Below are 26,923 nucleotides of genomic sequence, written 5' to 3' on the forward strand. Positions count from 1 at the left end.
TTTGCGTGTTGCTTCATAAATTTGTTTCATTCGCCAACAATTACATTCAACAATTACATATTTAATTTGTAACGTTAAAAATAAAACAAAATTAAAAATAAATAAAAATAACTCATAACCGTTGCAGAAATATTGAATACTTGTTGAGTAATTTATGGTTTTTATGGTAATCATATTCATGGAATAAACTTTCAATCACCTTTAGCACCAGCATTGCAGTTATGATTGCACGCGAATAGAAGTCGTGCCCGCTGCAATGATAGACGACGAGAAACTAGCGGCACTCTGCTCCACATATACTCTACGGTACTGTTGCTGTTACCACGATGTTTTCTTTCAAGACATCAGTTTCTATTACGCTCTAACAGCAAGTTTAGAAATTGTTCAAGGAAAGGGTTGTTTCGAACTTTCCGAAAAACTTTTACCTTCGAGACATCAAATTAGTCTAGGTTCATGGAAGCAAATAGGGTTGCCGACATTAAAAATAGAGTATCGATATTTGCTTTATCGACATTGAGGACAGCATCGATGTCGAAATATCACCTGCCAATATCGATATTTTATCGATATTTTCCTTTATATATTTTTTGTTTGGCTTTCAGTTAGGCCCAAGCTTTGGAGAATGACTGGAGAGCGACACTATACTGACGCCTTTTCTCTCTTTTCACTCTAACAGCCTCATGCATGAGCTATTCATGAGAGCTCACATACAGATACAGCTTAGACAAGGCAAAGAAACTGTCTTATGTTGCGTACGATAGCTCATTCTTGCGCATGTATTTTGTTCGTTCGGACATAACAGCCTAGTTTGCTCATTTTGAGAATGTCCTGTTGCTATTGACAGCCTGCTGATCGGCTGCGGCTGTCATCGACTTGCATTTTTTCTTTTCTCCTATTTCACAGGCCGGTGGCATATTGAATACAAAGCAAACCGTTTCCATTGTTGATATTGTTCCCCACGTAAGAAAAAACGTGCTTCGCACTATCTCTCTTTCATTCTTTCATCGACCTTACTGTCGTGAACAGTAATGCCACATATACAGATTTATCTGTATTTATACAGATTTTTTGCATAATTTTCGTACAGATACCTGTATATACAGATTACAGATTTCCTGGAAATAATACAGAATTATACAGATTTTTTTTTGGTTTCCATGGGGTCGCGAATTAAACTTCTTGATATAGTTGAAAAACGAAAATGAACTCGAAAGCTGTTGAGTGTGTTGGAGGTTTTATTATATTAATATGTTAAACGTAAGCGTGTGCATAAATGAGACACCGGATATATGTTGAACATACTGTATTGCACTTTTTCTAAAGAGGGATATGTCTAGTACATATGCAGATTTTCATACAGATTTTTTGCAATTTCACCAAGGTGACAAGATTTTATGAGGTTCGAAATACAGATGAAAATGTGGCATCACTGGTCGTGAATCATAATCACCTGACATCCCGCTCGGATTCGTGTTGAAGGATGTCGGAAGATTATAGGCCGTCATTTCCGACAGCTTGGAAATACCAACAGACATAAGGAGTTGAAAAATAACAGCCCGTATGGAGTTGCATGTGTGCTGTCGTCAGTTGCTGTCGGACTGTTTACCGAACGTGTGGGAAGCAGAGAGAGCTGTGCAATACAATGAGAGCCGGATCAGTTGAAAATTTGCTGTCATTGTCTTGCAGTCATTTTCATAACACTGGTTAGGCCTGAAACAAGCTGAACGCCAACGTGAGCGATCGGGCGAGATTCTTGCCGAAGGTTAATAAACAGCCGTGAGTAGAGTTGTTCATTAACCTACGGCAAGAATCTCACCCGATCGGTCGCGTTGGCGTTCAGCATGTTTCATGCCTTAGTATTGAATATTCCGGCGAAGTGTTTGCTATTTCTTCTTATTCGTTAGGACAGAGGGCCGATTGCTGATCGCTTCACGCAAGGTGCATTTTCCAATAAGATTAAACCGACGTTTCGTGAGCCACGTCTCCTAATCGTCACCTATCCATTGACTAATCACCAGCCAGTTACTGAAGCATCCTACCTGAACATTCATGTTATCGCTTATGTAACACCGATTCTTTACTGAAATTCATCGATTCTGCCATCCCAATGCAACACCAAGGCATCGCATTTGATCGGTTTAATGTGGTGGTTATTGCCCCGAGAAGTTCCACACCCAAATTTCTGGAAATTCGCTCTATACATGCTGTCAATAAAAATGGAAATATGGCAACCATATTATCTACCACTTATTGATTCTAGTACCAACCATTCTGGTGCCTTCTTTTAAGTTGGTTTGCCCTAAAATAGCTGAAATAGAGTAAACGTCCTTTAATTGCTATTGACCTGTTTTCGAATAAATATATTTATCAATGGAGATACCAAGCCATAACGTTTGTTTTCAGTAAAATGTGCACTTCCAATGAATATCTTATATTGTGTGTAAGCATTTTAAATTTAATTTTGATGCCATGATGAATTTATGATTGGTAGGCAAAATTTTGACGGCAGCACTCCCCTGATGGCAACCGAGAATATCGGACAGCGATATCGAGTCGCAATAGCGAGATATCGATAAAATCAAACGCGTTAGTATCCGTCAAAAATATCGAAATTGTGAAGGGCAAAAATCGATAATATTAAATATCGATAAAATATCAGCAACCCTAGAAGCAAACATGAATTGACCTATTGGGACGGGGAGACTCTGTCAATTTATTTTTGGATATCGCTACAGAGAATATTACAGAGAATGGTTGGTGTCTATTCATGACGTCTGTGCTAGGAATGCTCGCATGTGATTGGGTCATTTTTTCGTGTAAATTTGTCCTTATCGAGTTTAACCGCTTTGAAATGCAAAAATAATGATAACTAGCGTATTACAAAATTGTTCAACATTTTATCTATCCAACAACATATTGGTTATTGTTATCCATCATGTGGTTATGCTGTTATTATCGTTTGAAATCTGACGCAACATTTGCGAGTTTTCTTTCCAATTTGACAGAATGCATACCAGTATAGAAAACAAAGACGTAGTCCCACGTCAAAAAAAATATTTTTTCTTACTTTTAATAGGGGAAAGTAGGCAAAGACGGACACCCTAAGGTTGAATCTAAATAATTACTTAGGTATTGCTATTTAGATCGCAGTAGTCATACAAATTGAAACTTAAAGTCATTTGTTTTCATAATCATTTTTGGTATAAGTGAACTTCCTCCAAGTTTTATGTGTTTTGGGTCTTCAAAAATAAGACTACAAATTGCTGTTTTTTGACATGGTTGGGAAAGACGGACACTTGGGGTGGGTAAGATGGACACTACGAAGGTAAAGGTGAACACTCACAAAAAAGATGTAGTACGTTGAGTATTCTTTTGATTTATGTGTTAAGTGATGGCCACACATTACTCTACGTTATTAGAGTCCATCTATACATCACGTGAACAGTTTGAGAGGATGGGTTTCGATGAAGGCGAAAATTATTCGCCTATATGGCCTGTTCCAACTGCTAAGTGATTGATATCTGCTGGTTTCTCTCGCGGGTGTACTTTGTGAACATCTGTAGTACACAACAGATGCTGCATGTGAAAATTCTTGGAAAATCCGTGTGTCCATCTGTCCCTACCTTAGTGTGTCCGTCTTGCCCGACCTGGTTGTAAATTTTTTAAACGAGCGTAGCTCTTCATCGGAACATCGAAATTCTGCTGGATTTTCATTAGAAAACCGAGGAAAGACTAATAATCACTTTACTATTGTGAACAAATGAAAACACGTAAGTTTCACGAGTTTTTCACTATTTTCCGTGGAATAAAAATTACATCAAATAGCGCGTTCACGAAAATATTCTTTGTTTTACTTACAAATTCGACAGTTTGCTTGCTGAAAACCAATAATGCAACTCAAAAGCATTAACACACTATAAAGAAGGTATTCGCATCACTCAACTATCATAATACATTCTAGTTTGTGAAATAATAAAAGTGTCCATCTTACCCGCAGTGTCCGTATTTCCCTACTTTCCCCTACATGTTGCTTCCTTCAGCAAAGATGTGGAAAATTTCTAAAGAAAAAAGAATTGCTGAATACTGCGATGTCCTATCTGTACGTTGAACACGACGAAAAAAAGTTTTTGTGATACACCCCTCAAAATCATCTGGTTTGTTACTATTGAAAACCTTCCGAGAAGTTTGCACTCAAAATATGGTCATTTTTAACACAAAACTGAAAATATCTTGACAACAGATGAAAAAATCAAAATATTATATTCTTTAAAGTTGTGTCGTTCAGCTGAATGAATAAAACTTCAGAACCTCTTGAATGTTTTGACAATCACAGAAAAACCAATTTTGAAGGGTGTTCCATGAAAAACTCTATTTTGTTATGTCTAACTTACAGATAAAAAATTGCTGTGTTCAGCAACTTTAAATTTCAATTTTTTTTTATATCTGACTGTTAAGGGAATTGATAAAAAAACCGGTAACGTAAAAAATAAAGCCTTGTTTTATGAAATAAACTTGCTGAAGACACTGGGTACATTAAAACAATTTTTCACAATTTTTGTCGGGGAATTATAGGTAGACATTTGAAAAGCCATGAGAAGTGATTATCTTCATCTCTGTTTAGGAGAATAGCTGGGTTTGGTTTGCAAATTTCTAAACTCTCTGCGACATCTTATTTCCAAGGAGATGCTACGGATCGAACTAGACTAATATTGTCGGTAGTCATAGGGTGATCTTCAAGGAAAATATGTTCGGCTCTTTGAGATCTGAAATGGTGAGTCATTCCCTTTATGAGTTCTGAAGTATGTTCCTTTGGTCAATGTAAACCTCATCACAATGTGGACATGCCACTTTATTAACACCTACCCTAGGCAATTTGTCAATAGTGCTTTTAATAGAACCCAATCTTGTTTTAAGTTGGTTATTTCTACTACTGTAGATAATATCCATCCCAAATTTTCTAAATTTTTTACGAAGTTGATGAGTAAAATTTACATCATATTTATCAACAACCCCTACATACTCAGCTACAAAACATTAAAGGTTCGCTATTTTCTCAGCAGTCCATTTAAGCACTGATGAAAGCGCCAGGTCAGCGCTGAAATACATAGTGGAAAGTGATAGTATTAAAAAGTGAAGTAGATTAAAAGTGTAATAAAAAAGTGTGTAGATTCTATTAACAGCTCGAATAAAAAATAACGAATACCGTCACGATTTTTCGAGTTTAGACCACTGTGTCGTTGGACGATTAAACGTCGCAAAGGTTCGGGACACTAGTTTCGTGGCAGCGGAATCTTTGAGCATTTTTGCGAAAGTGCGCGATGAGTGCTCTTGTAGAAACAGCTTAATCTTGTCTTGGCGCTGTTCGTACGCGGTGTATGCAGACAGCTTATACGGGGTCTGCCTATAATATAGGCACATTCCAGCACCTTTATTACAGGCATCATCCGCGTGTTGCTCTCCGCATTTGCCACAACGTTCTTCATTGCCGCAATGAGTGACCGTTTTACCAAACTTGCACCTATGGTAGTTTATTACCCACTGTACAAACCAACGCATGCGTAGACGCACCTTATTTACTAGCACATAACTCGGCAGAACAGGCCAGGTGAAAGTCACGCGAAAATTGGGTGTAAGTTTTTACACCCTTGTCGAGCGGTACTGAGTGCAATTGCTTATAATCCAGTATCTTAATCTACTGAAGGCAGGAATCTTTAACACGGCTGTCAGAATTAATTGAATATTTAACAAATTCTGCTATTCACTCTACGAACTGAATTTTAATAATGAATGATGCTACAATTGTTTTAATTTTCAATTCAATCATATTTCACATTCGAATGATATAAGGATGTGTAGTACATTCGTAATGAAGTCCACACGATATTTCGGAAGAACCTTCTGCTTTGTACATTATACAGATATTTCCTGTATTTGAACACGTTTTTTAGTAGTTCCATGAACTATTGCACTCGTTTGTTGTCGTAGAATTCCACTTTGAAATCCAGTAGCTCGAGGAGATTGTGAAGCGCTTGGCATCATGGAGCTAAACTCCAGATCTATTTCGTCGACGGATGTGCCAATGTCTTGCGTTTCCGGCCAACAGATGCTTTCTGATTGTGTGCCCATGGTAGCTAAGGAGTTTCGTCGCATATGCGTGCAAACACTTGTTGTGTTAGATGACGAGTCGGATACTGAGGACAGTTGCGACGAATAAGATGGTAACAGATTTTCATGCGAAACGGCCTTTACTGTTTTGAATGAAACATGTTGGGGATACTCATAACATGACGTTTTCGATAATGGACGTTCATATTGATTAGCTGATACATTAGTTGTGCAAATATCTACTACTATGTGTTTCTTTTTAGTAGAGTTTGTAGCACCGCTTTTGGATTCAATTGGAGGTACTGTTACTTCAGAAGTATTTTTTCCCAGATTTAGCATGAGGTCGCGTTGATCATCCTTGCAAACGACGTTTGTTTCATGACAAAGTTGCTTATTGACTGATAATGTTGTCATTACTTCGTCGTCGACCGCAACTTTTTTCTTGTTTTGATTTGCATGCTTTTCTCTTTGATAATAAATTGCAGCGAATATCAAAACGTTCAACAACAACAAGAAGCAACCAACGCCGATGGTAATGTTGAACGCGACGGAGTAGTTTTGATAATGCATATTGGCGAGTTGGTTCATTACATCCACATTATTGCCGACGATTGTCATTTGATTATGCTGTGGATTTTCCGCTGCAACAGGAATCAATTCCGTCACGTTTGGTGGACAATCTACAAAAAGGAAAAATGTTTAATACAAATTCAAGAAACGCGATAAAATAGATGCTGAAACCAATCAAAATTAACAATTTTAGCAATATCACAGAATAGTACGATGTGATTTCATGAATATCAAACTGCATTTTTGATGCAAAAATTAAATTCACGATGAAAAACGATCTTTTTCTTCTGTTTTCTGAATTAATAATCACGAATAACTAATTTGAAAGAAGGGAATAATCCTTCAATACTGTAAAGTTGTACAGGTATGATACTAACGCGCCACTTTGGAAATAACTTGTGCGCCCAGCTTGAGTCATTAGATGAGAGTTTTGTCTGCAGTGAGCCTGTTTGAAATATACGTTCGAATAGCAAGATATAATAGCAATTTGAAATTTAAACCTTCCATGATAAATTTGTGAGATAATGTAACTGCTAATACAGGGTGATTTTTTATGCTATTTGGTTTTTCGTGTATTTAGATTTGACAGTTCACGCGGGAATTCTGACAGCTGTCAAAGTCTAATGTACTCAGTTTGGTTTGCCATTTCACCATGAACAGACTTACGCCTGAACAACGCTTACAAATAATCGAATTTTTGGGCCTTTGAACAACTTATACGTGTTTCCTTGCAAAATACAATGACCACTATTGTTGAATGATCAGGTACCAGCACCGACACGCTCCCAGTCAGGTGAAATATGATTCAAAGACCAAATCTGTAAACAGCCACTGCCAAGAGACCTTGATCTGCGTTTAAATAATGCACCAAAACTGCACAGCATTGTTGTTCCGATGTCTCGCCATATTATTTTATTTTATTCTACACTGTCTTTGAACAAGTCATACAGACTGAATAACCTATACATAAATTTTAACTATTCCTAAGTCTATTTGAAAAAACGGTTCTTGACAACATAAAATCGAACATATCACTAATGTCGTTAAATGCACGGAGGCACGCGTCTAGTGAGTTATGATAACCATAACAGGTCCGGTGGTGAGGAATAACTAGCAATGATGTGCTACGGAGTCGTCGGGAGGGTGCATTGAAATGAACTTGTTCAAGTAGGGCAGGACAGTCGATGGTTCCGTTGATTAGGTCGAAGATGAACATTCTCTGTTGATTGTGGCATCTATTTGACAAGGGCTCTAATTGAATAAGTTGGCATCGATCGGTGTAGGGCGGGAGATTATTTGGATCGTTCCACGGGAGACCGCGTAAAGCAAGTCGTAAGAACTTTTTTTGTATCCGCTCTATTTTGAGAATCTGTGTCATTTGGAACGGGCACCAAACAGGAGAGGCGTACTCCAGAATACTGCGCACTAACGAGCAATACAGAGTTTTAAGAGCATAAATATCAGTAAAATTGGTGGTATGACGGCGAATAAATCCCAACACAGAAAATGCTTTTGCGGTGATGATTCCAATGTGTTCGTTAAATTTAAGTTTTGAATCAATTGTGACTCCCAGGTCACAGATGGATTGTACTCGGTCGAGACACTCAGAACCCAGTAAATATCGATTTTCAACTGGATCGTTGCAGCGAGTGATGGATATAAGTTTGCATTTTTTGCAATTAACACGCATGCCGTTGTTATCGCACCAAATCATCAGAATATTCAGATCTTCTTGCAACGCTCCACAGTCTGCCAAGGATGAGATGACACGGAAGAGTTTCAAATCATCAGCGAAAGATAGTTTTCTTGACGAGATCAGTGCATACAGATCATTAACGAATATGTTGAACAATAGGGGCCCGAGCACGCTGCCTTGAGGCACACCGGATGCAACGTGGAAAATGTAAGAGTGGGCAGAGTTAACCAATACGTACGCAGAACGATTTGTTAGGTATGAGAATAATCACTCCATGATCCATTCTGGGAAACCCATCCGCCTCATCTTAGCAATTATTAGAACATGTGGCACAGTGTCGAAGGCCTTCGCAAAGTCTATGTACACAGAGTCAACTTGGCGTTTTGCTTCAACTTCTCTGGATATGGTGGTTACGTAGCACATCAGATTCGTCGTCGTTGATCGGTGTTTCATGAAACCATGCTGGAACTCAGATAAGAATGGTAACACAACACTGTATAGCACGTTGTGAACCAATTTTTCAAAAACTTTGCTCAGACAGCTAAGTATGGAGATTCCGCGATAGTTAGTTACACAGCTGCGGTTTCCAGATTTATAAACAGGAATAATGTACGCTGATTTCCAATCCGTTGGGAAGACTCGATCTCTTAGCGAGCTATTGAAAATTAGGGCAATTGGTGACGCGAGAGCAACAGCACAGTTTTTCAGTAGTAGTGGGGGTATCTCGTCGACGCCTGGTCCTTTATTGACATCTAAATCATCCAGAGACTTTCGTACGTCGTTCGTGGAAAACTGGATGGTGGGCAGATTCAGGTCATACACTGGTACGTGAGCGAATGCATTATAGTTTTGAACTGGTGACACTTTGCTGAACACGTTTTCGAAAAAGGTAGCGAAGAGATTGGCAATTGTACTGCTAGTCCGAGCTTCCACACCGTCGAAATTCATAATATTCGGAATACGGTTGTTTGAATTTTGCTGTCTGATGAAGTCCCAAAATCGTTTGGGATTTTGCTTAATGCTCAACTGGATTTTGGCGATATAGTCAACGTAGGTAGATGTTAGCAGAGCTTTGTATGCCGCCTCTACTTCATACAGATTGATGCGATCTCGGTCTGATTTTGAGAGAAAAAAGCGTTTGCGGGTCTTCCTGAGAATATTACGAAGATTGCGCAGCTCGTTAGTCCACCATGGATTTTTTGAATTAGTGCTGAATTTTCGTCTTTTCTTTGCCACAATATCGCTAAGTATCCTCTGAAGTTCACTGTAAAATCTTCGAAGCAAGTCATCGACAGAGCCAATACCCAGGACAGTCTCCCAGTTGATGTCTGTAAGTGCGTCGTTTATTGACTCAAAGTCACATGTCCTATAGTCGTACAACAGGCAATCGTCCTCATCGTCTAAAGAAATGGGTGCAGCATTACCCTCGTCAATCAATAAAATGAAAGGTGCGTGATGAGTGTCAACCGGAAGCAACGGAATCGGAGGCAAAACGAGGTCGAGATGATCTGGCTGGTTGACGAAGGCGAGATCCAGGAGTCTGCCGTTTGAATTAAGAAAGTGATTAACCTGCCTCAGACCGGTTGCGAAGAGAGTTTCCGTGAGATTGCATTCCTGATCGGAAGATGCATTAGAAGGAACATATCCGTTGATTACATCGTCAAATTGCCAACATAGGGCGGGAAGGTTGAAGTCTCCAATAGAAAGAACGATGTCAGCATACGACGAGCGATCCAAAATTGTTTGCATAGCACTTGCGTGTGCCGAATATAGTTCTTGAGCAGAGTTGGGCGGGAGGTAAATGGCTGCCACGTAAAGCGAACGATGATGCAAGCTAATGCGAACTGCTACTTGCTCGAGCTGGTCACAGTCACTCAATGACACGAAGCTGCAAGTAAGGTGACTTTTGACGGCTATCAGCACGCCGCCCCCTCGAGAGTGAACACTAGTCGCTTCATTGCGATCACAGCGAAAGAGAGTATAATTGGACGATATTTCTGCGCTGTCAATAACGGCGTTGAGCCACGTTTCCGTGAATACAATCACGTCGTAATCGCTGCTACTTAACAGTAACCGCAGTTGAGCGATCTTGGTGCGCAAACCTCTCACATTCTGGTAGTACACAGATATAAAGTGACCAGGAGCTTTTTCTGCCGCAACGGACGACGGTTGAGTGCTGGAAACATTGGGAATTACGGTGGGCGTATCATGGTTCGTAGTTAATGCGTACTTGCCTGCATTGACGGTTTGGAAGACACCTTCTTCGTTCTCGAGCACAGGACCGGGATGGCTGTAGGTCGCTGGCAGGATTAACTCGACTGTGCCGGGAGGATTAGGGTCTTCCATAAGGCTTGCAGGCGTGCATCCCGGGAATGACTGATTCCAAATGGTGTGCGGCGTAGATAATGATGTTGCAGAAAAAACTCTCGGAGTTGGGGCACGATCATTGATTAGCGGATGACTAGAACGGTCGCGAGTATCAGGTACATAAACATCAGAGGATTGATGATACTTGCCTGGTGTAGTGTGTTGGAAGACTCTATCACCGACCCCAAGCACAGGACAGGAACGGCTGTTGAACGAGGACTGGACGAGGACTGCGGTGGGGGGATCAAGGGCTTCCAAAATACTAGTACGAGTGCATTCCGGATGATTTAACTCAGTCCCATCATAGGTGTTACTGGAGACGATACCTGGGATAGCAAAAGTGGTGTCGTTGGTTTTTTGGTTCTCGGTGGTGCGTGAAATTTTTGTGCTCTGTAATCCTCGAATTCACGAAAGAGAGTACCCTCCGGCCATGTTCCCGGATCCAGTGCCTTGGCCTTTAGGGATGAATCAATTCCAATTTTGAAGGACACGAATGTGAGAGTGCTGATATCCTTGTCCTTCGGAACAAGCTTAACAACGACGGGATCGTTGTCAATCTCGAGATTGGCTTTCGCTAAAGATGACATTAACTCCACGGAAACATCCGGCCGAATCCTCGATATATACAGCCAGAATCTTTCATCGGTATAATTGGCAGCAGGAGCTACGACGATATTGTCCAAAGTCCGTTTACTACCAACAGTGCAGTTGTCCGAAGAATGCGGGACCACATCAGTTTCGCGAGGTCTCTTAAAGGCCCTTTGTTGATCTACTGTAGGCCAGCGATTTCGCAGTGACGGGGAAAATTGGAGAGTCGGTTTGGTGTTCAGCTGTTTTATTTCGCTATGTAGTTCGGTAATTGCATTAGTTAGCGAATTAAGCTGCGGCAATGGATCTGCATTAGATGTCAGCATTCGAAAATGAGAATTCTCGAACAGCTCGGCACAGTTGTCACACATCCAGAAAAGATTCTTTTTGTGCGATGTAAAATATCCCTGAAGGGCGCGTGATACGCCAGCACATGTGCTCATATGAAATGTCGCTCCGCAAAAACCGCGGCAGGTAACAAAATCGATGCCCGAAATAGTGTCAGAACACTTTGCACACGTTTTTGCCATGGTTATATATATATAGTTCCGACACCCACTACTAGGCGACCCTTTATCGGTAATGCGGGCAGTCTTGGAATTGATTATCTTTGCAAAGCCTTGCAATGAATGAATCGGATAGTATGAAGATATGCTGATTGTATAGCAATCGGGCGCAAATTGCGAAAGCTTAGTAGTAGTAGTTTCTTGATTTGACGGATAGATGCCGCTGTCAGCGAAAAAAATCGAGCAGGACAACAGTGCGGGAGAGACAAAATAGTCGCAAACACAAAATCACTTCACTAAGCACGGCCAAAAGTTTCACTGATTAGTGCACTATGGGGCACTTTGCGCACGATATTTCACTTGTCCAATACAGAGACGAAAACAAAGAAGAGTTCAGAATACATTCACTAGTCAAAAACCATAAAATCACTATAGAAAACGGAAAAATTGAACGACGTAAACAAACTCAACCAAAACAAACGACGTAAACAAATACTTTTCTTATAAAAGCGACAGATATCATCCTGAACCCGGCCAATGTTCTTTGAATGATATCTACTCGGACAGTGCCCCGTTACTAGGCCGACGTATGTACAAAAAGCTCTTTTGTTGAGCTCTAGGAGCTTTTTCGAATTATTCTCGTTTGGTGTTATAAATCTTTTAGATTGGGAACACTTTTTGACATCCAACCAATTGATTATCACCTTTTGTTCCTCCCAGCGTTTAAGCTTCATTTTCACTGCACAGTTTGATATACCGCAGAAAGGTTCTGGGCCGATAAACTGTGAGTTAGATCCTTGTTTTGCAAGTTCGTCTGCCTTTTCAATCCCACCAATGCCACAATGTCCTGGAACCCAATACAAATTTTCTGAGTTTGTTTGACATAGCTGTCGCAATGTGAGAAAAAGAATATAGAATGAGAGTTACACATGTGTTGACTAAAAACCCAAACCGGGATTTGAGCATACGATGCATGGCATGTTAGATCAGCATTGTACTTCGAAGCAAGTTAGGATACATAAGAAGTAAATTTGAAGCTGTGATATCAACTCAGTTCTAACTAAAGAACACAAGAGAGAAATTCCACAAATAACGGACAACCTTTTAGCCAACCACTTTTGCTTAGTTGAAACATTGCATTGATGGTTCTATGGGTAAAAGATGCCATTTTGTGCTATTGGATATATCTTTTTATCTATTAATTTTTTTGACGTAGGACAACGTTTAACCGCACTATATTAAGATGCATTCTGCGAAAACGTGTAACGTTGGAATGAATGATTTCAAACGGCAATACTAATGTAACCACAGGAAGCATCACAATAATCAATATGTCGTTGAATTGAAAAAATGATGGACGATTTTGTGATTCTTCAGTTATCGTTATCACTTATTGTTAAACAGTGAAAATTTCATAAAAGTTTCAAGGTCAAATTTTCACGAACAATGTATCAATCACATGCAAGCACGCCTGGCAGAGACTTCATGAGTAGACACCAACTGTCTGCTGTGATATCCTGTATAGCAGTGGCAAAAAAAATTGCCAGAATCTCCCCGTCCCAATAGGTCAACTAACGTTTGCTTCTATGATCCTAGACTATTTTGATGTCCTGAAGGTGAAGATTTTTCGAGATGCTCGTAACCACCTCCACTACCAGACAGTTTCACGTTCTGCTGTTAGATTGTTATTAAAACTGACGTTTTGAAGGAAAACATGCTGGCACAGGCAACAGTACAGCACCGAGCAATGTATAAATAGAGCGCTGGTCACTCGTCATCTGTCAGTGCAGAAGAACTCGATATTCATTTGTGTGCAGCCAAGCCAAAAGACTACATTACTGCTGTCGACGCACAGTGAGGCGTGTTGGGTTAACGCGTAGGTGTCGTTTTGCGATCTGGAACACAATCGAATTGCCGTTTGAATTGCCTTTTTTCTCTTCTTGTTTCGTATAGTAGCAAATATCAGTATTCAATGTGATTTTTCGGGTGCCGCAAAATAAGCTGCGCCACCGGGGCCAAAAGAATTCTGTAGGTGTCGGTAGAGGCAGATAGCAGAGTATATAAATTTGGTGCATTGTACAGATAAAATTTGTTGTTTAGTTTTGAACTCTACACTTTGTTTTTCTCAGATTCATTAAAAGCAAAGCCTTGGTGCTACATTCCGATTCGGAACTTAACCTTCTGTTTACTATACACAGACTTCGCAGCCAACCGTTAAGTGTACAGGACAATTGCGGGGCTAGCGCTACGATCCTACTGACACTAACAGTCTCTCCCGAGTCGAGACTTGAACCTACGACGACTGGCTTGTTAGGCCAGCATCGTACCTCGAGACCAGAGGGAGTAGTAGTAGGTCAGATTTATTAAAACAACTAAAAATAGAGTACGCTGCAACAACTAAAAATAGAGTAGAACGATCTGGTTTTTTACTGTCCGGACAGTAAAAATCCATATCGTTTTATTTATTCAAGACTGCTCAGCCGAAATTATAACCAACCATCGTACAATTCCCAACAGTCGAACTCTCATACAACAATCATAGCTAAGTATTTAAAAGCCAATAGAGAACCAAATGCTCCGTACAGATCTTTCAAAAGGTAATTAAATGAGCTGTACTGATTATTTTATTTTGCTAGTTAAATGAATTTAGTTCAATATGGCAATCCTATTTGCATTCCGCGGTGGCGGTATAGAGGAAAACCAAATTCATTTAATTTTAATATTAGAGTCCCACATTTGTATTTCTATTTTTCAATTAAAACATTTTTTACATTATCAACTTCAAGATAATATTACAATAATATTATAAGATAATATGTAATTTATGGATGCCCTTTATTGATATTCTCTGCTCAGGTGGGCTACAATCATTACAAATGACACTAATTAGGAGGCTTCTTGGTGCAGAAATCGAAACACCTTGGTATTTTGCTGATTCAAGTATCATTATTATTATATATTCAACTTTGAAACGCGTGGATAAATCTTATAAAAGCATTTGAACAAACGGTTGTAAAATAATCATGAAGTCGTCATATAAGTTAATTAGCGAGTTCAAAGCTTTAATCAAATCAACTCTGTAAAGAGGTACACATATAAAGAGTACACTTCTTGAGCAATCTTTCTATGAGCAAAAGATGCATCTTGTGGAGCCGTTTTTTTTTTTTAATCACGATTCGTTTTTGGGGAGCTACTTAGAAATGCTATGTAGGAAAAGAATTTGTAATTACAAATATTTTTAGAGCCAAAGCGGTTTGTTTGATTCGTGTGACATCTTCGGCAAAGTTGTCGATAGTAATTATGTCTTTCTGAAAAAATATAACGTTTGTGTTAAAAAAAATGACAAAATTTGACGATTTCTCATGGGTTTACATCAATTTATTAATTTATTATTGCTACCTCATGGGTAAATATGATTTAGCATCAATCATATTAATCCATGAGTCAGCAGAAAAAAATCGAGCTTTATCCGTGATGGCGAAATTAGTGAAGCTACTGCGTTCAGAAGTGTACGCGTTCAAAGAACGGTACCCCGTCGCGACGAAAAAGGACATCGTGCGGCAGTTCTTGGACGCCGTATACGTCCGTTCCGGCATCTACAACATCTTGGCACTATTGGACAACAATCAGAGCATTGAAAGAAAGCCTGGTTCTGGAGGGCCGACTCTCCTAGGCGAAAAGAAGCTCCAAAGGATGCTGAAGATGAAGACCAAGGGTAAAGTGGCTACATCGCTGCGTGCGCTCGGCCAGGATGTTGGTGCAACCGGCCAAACAGTGCAAAAGTATCCGGCGAACATGGACATACATATCAGAAAGCAGCAGTCCCGTTCACTAGTTTCGGAGCTGCAGGCAATGACACAGCGGCAGCGCCTGAATAAGATGGTCAAGTCGATTTTCCGGGCAAATCACGACGTGGCGGTGGTGCTGGACAACGAGACCTGCCTCACCCTGGAGGACAACGACTGGCAGGGTACTTCGTATTTTACCTCCCTCACGAAGGAACTGAGCACCGAGGTGAAGTTTACTTCACACACCGAGTTCCACAAGAAAGGTGCTGCTGTGGCCGACAATCAACGAGAAAGGGATGTCAAAGTGGCTCTTCTTTCTCTCCGGACTTGCCGGGAATGGGGAAATTCATAGTACGGAATGCCTGCCGGAAGTTGCGTCGTTCATCAAGAGATACTAAAAGGCCGAAGACGCTTTGTTTCGGCCGGATCTGGCGTCGGCCCACTACTCGAAGCGATCGTTGGAGGAGATGGAGTGGCTGAATATCTATGTGGTACACAAGTTGACGAACCCGCCCAATGTCCTCAAGTTGTATTCCATCGAGGATTTCTGGCCAACCCTGGAGCGTAAGATCTACTCTAACAATTTTGTCGCGAGAACTGAGGAGGAATTGATAAATAAAACGACAGAAGAATGTTTTCGTCCGCCATGGCGAATGTTCCGGTTAACTGCCGGAAGATCGCACGCAAGGACTTAGTTTTTTGAAGTAGAATACTTCTCTCAGGAAGTTCGGCTACATAGGGATGTGAAATGAAAATCTAAAACCGAAAAAAGTGAAAAATATGTCCAATTTCAAATGCTAATAAATCGGTTAGTATTCGATGGATTTCCTTCGTTCCTGCAGCAATAGATTGGAAAATCTTCTAAGATTCTTCCCAAAATAAGATAATTGTAATTTTATTATTCACACTATTGTACTATTGAAAATAGTCAAACCTTGTCGAAACGAAAAATTCTACCTCTGATTGGTCGTTATATGCTTGCTTCCCAAGCACGGTCGACAGAATCATATACCTTGCAATTGAAAACATGCTATTTGGACTATATAAGAGCCTGTTTCAGCCGAAGCCGCTCATAATGGTTCTGGATAGCGACAACAGCAGTCGTCCTTCCTTAGCAGCAGCATTAGCCCTGTGGTTGGTCACCACGTCTCAGGAGCAGCGCAGTTTTTCTCAGCGTGTGTCGCCAGACAGCCATTATTCCCCCCGTGTTGGGGCAGCATGAAGATTGCCATCAGGAAATCCAATTTTGGAAATCAAAATGCCTTTTTGAAGGCAAATAAACAAGTCATTGAAAGTTAATAATTTTTGTCAACACAAGCAAGTATTCTGTGTTGCATCCTAGCAATTTAAATTTGTCACACCCGTCTAATTTACTGAAAGTGAAATAGCTTCCACAGTGCATGTTGTCCGTGTATCTTAATTCCCCCAATGTTAGGGCAGCTCAAAGGTTGTAATTAGCAACCGATTTTGAACCGCAACATGCTTTTTTCAAGCCAAAAAAAAAAAATAATTGAAGGTTAATAATTTTCTGGCATCAACACAAGCAGACATTCTGTGCGGGACGCAATCAAATTCTGTTGTAGTTGTCTAATAATTACTTTTACTTTATTTAGTAAACCCCCCACTGTAGGGGCAGCGCAAAGGCTGCGATCATTGAATAATAAACTGCCCTGTTGGTACGCATTCACAAAAGCAGTTAGTTCGACTATGCAGAGCTGATATGAAGTCGATTCAATCAATCAGCATAAACAGAATTTCGTCGTCTCCCAGCTGCCAAGTTGCAACATGATGCAACACGCAACAGCAAGCAAACGAAATCGCTTGATGTTACAAACCGCAATAAGATACGGGTTAAAACCGTTGCGTGTGTGAGAGCACCATCGGTGTTTATTCGCTGGATACACTATCTTCTGTCTACTGAACGCAATAATCTGCTTACATGCGACATGGGGACGGGAACATTTTCTTCGACCAAGCTGCACAGCACGACACAAAACATGTTATTTTGTTGCTTCAATGAGAGTGCTATCGGTCCGGCTCGACAGAATGTTCACAAGAAATCATTTTTGTGCATCCGAGCTACGAAACTAAGGAAAAACTTTAGAAACTGAAAAAAGAGGTGGAGCTTATCAAATGATCGCTCTGAACCAGAATGAAGTCACACATATTTTTCAAGTTATATCATTCCACCACGTACGTAAAATAATTCTTTCCTATTTTCATCCCTATATAAGAGCCTGTTTTAGTCGAAGCCGCTCATAATAGTTCTGAACAGCGACGACAGCAGTTCTCCCTTAGCAGCAGCGGGAGCGAGCAGTGGGTACCATCGATAGCAGATAGCGGCCACAACTGTGGCATGGCTGCGGATAAGCGTAGCAGTTTCAGCGGATCTCACCATCGATAGCAGCAGGGCCAGCAGAAGCAGGTACAGCGGGTACCAATGGCGGCCACAACTGTGGCATGGCTACGGATAGCGTTGCAGGTGCTCAGCAGTTGGGCCAGCGTATAACGGCCACAACTTTGGCATGGCTATGCATAGCGTAGCTGTTGCAGCGGGTATATCAGCATCGATAGTAGCAGGGTCAGCTGATGCAACGACACTCCCTTCACTAAAATGCTGTTTCAGTGTGGTAGCGGGAAGCATCAGCAGCAGGCTTGCATTAAGTGAATACATCAGCCAGCAACTTCCTCTACGGCCTCTGCCATAGTAGACGCGAAAAGCGGCGCGAACCGATTCGCTCGGCCGTAGGTTGATGTACAGCTCTACTGATGGCTGTACATTAACCTACAGCTGAGCGAATCGGTTCGCGTCGCTTTTCGCGTCTATTTTGGCAGAGGCCTAATGGGAAAGTTGTATCAGTTTGTTCAGAAGAATATTATTGTCGGTATATTACAGGTAATTTATTACATATATTACAGGGGTATATTACAGTAATATTACAGAGATGCGATTGCGTAAATCCGATTTTGAATTGAACAATTGTTCTTTTGAGAACAAATAACACACTTATTTGAAGAGTTAATAGCTTTTGGTACCAACAACAGTATAGTGACAGCCTCAGCGGTAGATGCAGATGCAGCCGGTACTTCCCTGAGGCCGATGTAAAGGTAAATGGGAGCAGCACGGCGAAACAGTTCGGGTTATGCTCAGACGCGCGTCATTTTTCGTTGTTGATATTCCCCACATGAAACGACGCGCTTTCGTATGATAGCGGTGGTATTAGCGGTAGATGCATTTGCCAACACTTCCTCCAGTGAAGCCGTGTCTAGTTTTCAATGTGAAAACACCTTTCTCATTGTGTTGACCGTGCGCCTTAGTCCTCACTATCAATGATAAATTGAACAATTGTCCTTATAAGAACAAAAAATAAATTAATGAAGATTTAATTTTGAATTAGAATACTTCTCTCAGGAAGTTCGGCTACATAGGGATGTAAAATGAAAATCTAAAACTGAATAAAGTGAGAAAAATTTCAAATGCTATTAAATCGGTTAGTATTCGATGGATTTCCTTCGTTTTTGCAGCAATCGATTAGAAAATCTTCTAAGATTCCTACCAAATGCATGAAATTGCAATTTTATCATTCGAACTATTGTACTATTGAAAACTCTTAAGCCTTGTCAAAACACAAAATTCGACCTCTGATTAGTCGTTATACCGCGCTTTCCCAAGCACGGTCGGCAGAGTTATGGACCTAGTAAATTGGGAATGCATCATTTGGCCTATATAAGAGCTTCATCAGATAATAAACAAACATTTCATCGGATATTAAATTGAACAACTGAAATTTGAAGAACACAAATGGTTATTTGAAGAGTTAATATTTTCTCGTTTTGCGCTATAATCCAAAGTTATTTATCCTCATCTACATGCATACTCTGACTATTATTACGTGTTTGCGTCGCTTAGTGTTTGGCTACGGTCATGCAGAACGCAAATAACGGCGCGATGCGATTCGGCAAGACGAAATCTGTTGAAATGTATAGCTCTACTTCGCCTTAAAAAGAGCTGTACATTTCACCACGGTAAGGCGAATCGCATCGCGCCGGCATTCGCGTTCTGCATAACCGTAGCCTTTGTTCCGTTCCCGTTTAATGATGTCGTATTATATGTGCATATTACAATTCGGCAGCACTTCAATTTCTCATTTGCACAAAATTTAAAAATATCCAATGAACTTCATTCAAAATATCAGACAAAAAGAAATTACAATACTGCCAATGAACGGTCAACGTTTATTTACTAGAAAAAATGACTGACACGCAAGCAGCCGGGTTATCTTTCTTGTAAAAGTATTCTACTTCAACCTTGCGGTCGTGGCTTTGCATACAACCTTCTTGTGATTTTTTTGCATGATTACCTTCCATGGGAAATTTATCAAACTCAATTATCTGTCTTAGTTATTTTTTCATCACCATCCGAAAAAAGTCCATTTTTTCAACGCATACGTTATACTAGGGTGCCAACCAAAATGGTTATTTTGAGAAATCCTATACATAATGTTCATCTGCCCAAAACAACACCCTGTGCAAAATTTCACAATCGGACCTAAAATAGGGTGATGCAAAGCGATTGAATTTTGGTGTTTAAAAATCCAACCATCGTACAATTCCCAACAGTCGAACTCTCATACAACAATCATGGCTAAAAATACAGTATTTAAAAGACAATAGAGAACCAAATGCTCCGTACAGATCTATCAAAAGGTAATTAAACGAGCTGTACTGATAATTTTATTTTGCTAGTTAAATGAATTTAGTTCAATATGGCAATCCTATTTGCATCCCGCGGTGGCGGTATAGAGGAAAACCAAATTCATTTCATTTTAATATTAGAGTTCCCACATTTGTATTTCTATTTTTCAATTAAAACATTTTTTACATTATCAACTTCAAGATAATATTACAATAATATTATAAGATAATATGTAATTTATGGATGCCCTTTATTGATATTCTCTGCTCAGGTGGGCTACAATCATTACAAATGACACTAATTAGGAGGCTTCTTGGTGCAGAAATCGACACACCTTGGTATTTTGCTGATTCAAGCATCATTATTATTATATATTCAACTTTGAAACGCGTGGATAAATCTTATAAAAGCATTTGAACAAACGGTTGTAAAATAATCATGAAGTCGTCATATAAGTTAATTAGCGAGTTCAAAGCTTTAATCAAATCAACTCTGTAAAGAGGTACACATATAAAGAGTACACTTCTTGAGCAATCTTTCTATGGGCAAAAGATGCATCTTGTGGAGCCGTTTTTTTTTTTTTGAATCACGATTCGTTTTTGGGGAGCTACTTAGAAATGCTATGTAGGAAAAGGATTTATAATTACAAATATTTTTAGAGCCAAAGCGGTTTGTTTGATTCGTGTGACATCTTCGGCAAAGTTGTCGATAGTAATTATGTCTTTCTGAAAAAATATAACGTTTGTGTTAAAAAAAAATTGACAGAATTTGACGATTTCTCATGGGTTTACATCAATTTATTAATTTATTATTGCTGCCTCATGGGTTAATATGATTTAGCATCAATCATATTAATCCATGAGTCAGCAGAAAAAAATCGAGCTTTATCCGTGATGGCGAAATTAGTGAAGCTACTGCGTTCAGAAGTGTACGCGTTCAAAGAACGGTACCCCGTCGCGACGAAAAAGGACATTGTGCGGCAGTTCTTGGTACGGTGTCCGTTCCGGCATCTACAACATCTTGGCACTATTGGACAACAATCAGAGCATTGAAAGAAAGCCTGGTTCTGGAGGGCCGACTCTCCTAGGCGAAAAGAAGCTCTAAAGGATGCTGAAGATGAAGACCAAGGGTAAAGTGGCTACATCGCTGCGTGCGCTCGGCCAGGATGTTGGTGCAACCGGCCAAACAGTGCAAAAGTATCCGGCGAACATGGACATACATATCAGAAAGCAGCAGTCCCGTTCACTAGTTTCGGAGCTGCAGGCAATGACATAGCGGCAGCGCCTGAATAAGATGGTCAAGTCGATTTTCCGGGCAAATCACGACGTGGCGGTGGTGCTGGACAACGAGACCTGCCTCACCCTGGAGGACAATGACTGGCAGGGTACTTCGTATTTTACCTCCCTCACGAAGGAACTGAGCACCGAGGTGAAGTTTACTTCACACACCGAGTTCCACAAGAAAGGTGCTGCTGTGGCCGACAATCAACGAGAAAGGGATGTCAAAGTGGCTCTTCTTTCTCTCCGGACTTGCCGGGAATGGGGAAATTCATAGTACGAAGTGCCTGCCGGAAGTTGCGTCGTTCATCAAGAGATACTAAAAGGCCGAAGACGCTTTGTTTCGGCCGGATCTGGCGTCGACCCACTACTCGAAGCGATCGTTGGAGGAGATGGAGTGGCTGAATATCTATGTGGTACACAAGTTGACGAACCCACCCAATGTCCCCAAGTTGTATTCCATCGAGGATTTCTGGCCAACCCTGAAGCGTAAGATCTACTCTAACAATTTTGTCGCGAAAACTGAGGAGGAATTGATAAATAAAACGACAAAAGAATGTTTTCGTCCGCCATGGCGAATGTTCCGGTTAACTGCCGGAAGATCGCACGCAAGGACTTAGTTTTTTTTGCATGATTACCTTCCATGGGAAATTTATCAAACTCAATTATCTGTCTTAGTTATTTTTTCATCACCATCCGAAAAAAGTCCATTGTTTCAACGCATACGTTATACTAGGGTGCCAACCAAAATGGTTATTTTGAGGAATCCTATACAGAATGTTCATCTGCCCAAAACAACACCCTGTGCAAAATTTCACAATCGGACCTAAAATAGGGTGATGCAAAGCGATTGAATTTTGGTCTTTAAAAATCCAAAAATTAACCTCAACTCAGTTGGCTGCAGGAAATTTTGGATTTCGAAATTTTGTTTTGGTGCCATATGGCTTCAAAATGCACGAAACATCGAGATCTGATATCATCTGAAAAAAAATTCACGATTTTCATGATTTTTCGAATTTCTCAAGGTCAAACTTCGACCGCTTTGCACCACCTCGTTTTATGTCCGATCTAGCTAATATTTTGCACGGGGTGTTTTTACGGGTAGGTGAAAATTTGTGTAGGTTTTTTTTTTTAATTTTCTGGTTACTGTTTTCCCATATAAGTGATTGGCACCTTAATATATTTTTTTTCTGTGTGGATTCATCACTATGACCAGAAATTAGATCTATTGTGATATTGCCCAGGTGTTTTCTGTACCCCGCACTTCATATTATTGGCAGTATCACCATTGAAGTAAGTGATACGCTTAACATTCATATCCGTGCTTTTGTGTAAGTTTTACTTTTCCGTTTCAAGCTTACTACTCTTCTATACCGATCCTCTGTCTATCCTAACAATATCACTTAATTACAATTCCTTGGAGAGAACTTTCATACGTTACTCAAACCAGTTTTATTATAATAGGGACTTATTTTTGTTAGAAGGAGAGTCAACAGGAATACTGTAGAATTCAGATTGAAGGAAGGGTATGTGGTGGGGAGCCTGAGTATAAATCCATGCTCAAGACCAGAGTTGCCGTTTCGAAATCTGTGTTTTGACGACAAAAATCTGTGAAAATCTGTGACCAGAGAAAAAAAATCTGTGATCATATCTGGGGTATGATTATTTGTTTAAAAACAAAACGAGATTGATTGAAATGCTTTATATTAACATTAAATTTTCCTCCACTCGATTGAATTAACTATTTAGCTTTTAAAATTGCATTGGAACAGTCAACTTGTTCCTCAACGAAGTGTTTTGCAGGTTGGCATTGAGACCAGATAAGCTACATATCAGAGAAAGTGGCCATGATTTAGTCAGAAGAAACTCTTCCATACGTTTGATACGGTAAACGTCAAAATATCGTAAATTCAATCATAATGAGGTGGTTCAATCAGGTCACCTCTCTGCACACTTCATTGAGTTAACTACGCAGCATATATCGCGAAAAACTAGCATTCCTAGATGGAATCGATAAAAAGGCAAATGTCGGAGGTGTAAACGAATTCGAAGTTTGCGAAAAGAATGACTCCGGATAGTCGAACTATTTTCAACGGATGGTTATTCGAGCTTCCGGAAAATCGTACCTTCGAATTAATGAGTTTGACCTGTAGAAAAAATGTAGGTAATTTGTTATTTCCGGCATTTATGGGAAAAATCTGTGATTTTCCAAAAATATCTGTCATCTGTGATCACAGATTCTGTGATTTGAAAAAGGAAAAATATCTGTGATTTTACAGAAAAATCTGTGAAAATGGCAACTCTGCTCAAGACTTTTGACAACCAAATGGCCTGATTCTACTAAGATTCGAACCCAGGACCATCCGCTTACCAAAGCGGACTCTGTAACCTTGCGGCTAGGGAGCTCCTCCGGCACCTCCGAAAAAAAAGTAAGAAACATTATAAATAATAATTAATCAGAAAAGTTTGAAAAACTAATTATGTTTTTCATAAAACATTCAAAGATTAGCCGGACCTTGATGGCTGTCCGATCACGGAGAAATGAGAAGCAAAGTTAAAACATTTGAGAAAAAAATTAAAGCTAGAACGTTTGGTTTGATTGGTTAATGTCTTCATCAAAGTTATAAACAGTAATTTTGCCCTGCCAGAAAAAATATACACCGTGAGACAAAAAGATCTATTTTTAGGAAAAAAAGCACAAATCTATTATTATAAATTAAATATCCTAAAAAACTCAGTATTTATAAATCTATTCTACATAAAATTTACACATTATAAGCTAACCAAAGTTAGTTAACAGAACATGCAGCAATAAAAAAAAGTATCCAAGACTCGACTGCATAGTCGACGTAGGACTACAATAGTTTTATATTTCCTTTTGAGGCTCTGCTTGATTTGAGCTCGTTTTACTTTTGGCAGGGTTCAATTTTGGCTCACATGTGCCAAAAACGAGCGATTATGTTTAATCACGTTTTTCAAGTTTTCCTTATTTTTTTAACCAATCCTCCAAAAGAAAGGTATTTTGGTTCTTTATGTTGCTGAAGAGGATAGAATCGTTAAAACAGTTCCTGAGAAATGACCGGATTATGTTCCGATGATATGATGATCATGATCAAAGCAGCCTCTAATTACTCGGATGGTAAAATCAGTATTTAGGTCGTCATCCTAATTTTATCGAGCGACTCCTCAAACGACTTGGAACTAAAACTAGTTTATTGGTGGCCATATCCACTGTTAATGTCGTCTTTGGCCGTTTAAAAAAGTAAAAAAGTCATGAAAAGAGAACCGTTCGATTTTGGCAACAGAGAAAATTCTGGCGTGTTTCCAAAATCGAACAGGGTATGTATTTTCATTATAAATTTGCAGCACACTATTTTGGAAAAAAAAATTTAACATTGATGAATACCTTTCAGTATAATACATATAGAATTTTATGAACATGTTAACATTCAATTCTGGTCAATTCAAACAGTTTATCAGTAAACAGAATCAGAAAAAAATGAATCAGTTTCAAGATACCAAAAAACAACGAAGATGCCATATTAGAAAGTTATGTGTCTGTTATCTTCAAAAATAAACCGGGCTAGAATGATTATTGTTCGCATAGTATTTTTCAATTACAAGTAACGTTATGGAAACTAATATTATCTTGAAGATGACAATGTGAAAAATGTTTTAATTGAAAAATAGAAATACAAATGTGGGAACTCTAATATCAAAATGAAATGAAATGGGTTTTCCTCTATACTGCCACCGCGAGATGCAAATAGGATTGTCATATTGAACTAAATTCATTTAACTAGCAAAAACTGTCCGGACAGTAAAAAACCAGATCGTTCTACTTATTCAAGACTGCTCAGCCGAAATTATAACCAACCATCGTACAATTCGTGCATTTTTACCATTTGTTCATCTACTATATAAAAATGGAATTCCGTAACGCTTGATCTTATTGATATTATTCCCTCAGTCTCTGTGGTGTACAGTAATCATCATCATTTTGAATCGTTCTAAATCAAAAATAATAAGCGGTGACATGTAGGTTTTTTAACATGAAAATGTTCGCTGTATTCAGGAAAGACATTAGTTATAAAAAATAGTTATCTAATTACTAAAACTTGAGATATTATTCACAAAACTACATAAAACATGCAAAATTATGACTTTCTGTGCTAAAATTGCCTCTAAATCAAAATTCAAAGCGATGACATATGATTCTTTTTTCACTAAAATGTTTGTTAATGTTCAGGGAAGACATTCGAGGAAAAATAATTAGTATCCGATCACTAAAACTTAAGATATTATTCACAAAACTACGTAAAACATGCAAAATTATGACTTTTTATACTTAATTCGTCTCCAAATCAAAATTCAAAGCGATGACATGTGATTCTTTTTTCATTAAAATGTTCGTTGATATTTAAGAAAGATATTTGAGAAAAAATAATAGGTATCTAATCACTAAAACTTGAGATATTATTCGCGAAACTACGTAAAACACGCAAAATTATGACTTTCTGTGCTATATTTGCCTCTAAATCAAAATTCAAAGCGTTGACATATGATTTTTTATACTGAAATGTTTGTTAACGTTCAGAAAAGACATGTGAGGAAAAATAATTAGTATCTGGTTACTAAAACTTGAGATTTTATTCACAAAACTACGTAAAACAAGCAAAAATATGCTGAATTTGCCTCTAAATCAAAATTTCAAGCGATGACATGTGATTTTTTTTACATTAAAATGTTTGTAAACGTTCAGGAAAGACATTTGAAGGAAAGTAACAAGTATCTGTTTATTTAAACTTGAGATTTTATTCACAAAACTACGTAAAACTTGCAAAATTATGACTTTTTATGCTGAATTTGCCTCTAAAACAAAATTTAAAGCCATGACATGTGATTCTTTTTTCATTAAAACGTTTTTTAATGTTCAGGAAAGACATTTGAGGAAAAATAAATAGTATATGATTACTAATACTTGAGATATTATTCACAAAACTACGTGAAACATGCAAAATTATGACTTTTTATGCTGAATTTGCCTCTAAATCAAAATTTGAAGCGATGACATGTGATTTTTTTTTACATTAAAATGTTTGTTAACGTTCAGGAAAGACATTTGAAGAAAAGTAACAAGTATCTGTTTACTAAAACTTGAGATTTTATTCACTTTTATTCACATTTTAAAACTTAAGATATTATTCACGAAACTACCGAAAACACGCAAAATTATGGCTTTCTGTGCTAAATTTGCCTCTAAATCAAAATTCAAAGCGTTGACATATGATTTTTTTTTCACTAAAATGTTTGTTAACGTTCAGGAAAGA

General features: G+C 39.0%; 1 protein-coding gene across 13 annotated transcripts in view; it reads right to left on the reverse strand.

The window, feature by feature from the left end:
* Positions 1 to 5,749: 5,749 nt before the first annotated feature.
* The window catches only part of LOC129732246 (neuroligin-4, X-linked), a 492,846-nt gene continuing 471,672 nt past the window's right edge, over positions 5,750 to 26,923 (reverse strand). For all 13 annotated transcript variants that reach the window (XM_055692929.1, XM_055692928.1, XM_055692930.1 and 10 more), the window contains one exon: positions 5,750 to 6,785. In XM_055692929.1, the coding sequence (XP_055548904.1) occupies positions 5,911 to 6,785 (875 nt within the window). In that variant the 3' untranslated portion in view covers positions 5,750 to 5,910. The remainder of the gene's footprint in view (positions 6,786 to 26,923) is intronic.

The sequence above is a fragment of the Wyeomyia smithii genome, chromosome 3, assembly GCF_029784165.1.
Source record: "Wyeomyia smithii strain HCP4-BCI-WySm-NY-G18 chromosome 3, ASM2978416v1, whole genome shotgun sequence".
NCBI lineage: Eukaryota > Metazoa > Arthropoda > Insecta > Diptera > Culicidae > Wyeomyia > Wyeomyia smithii.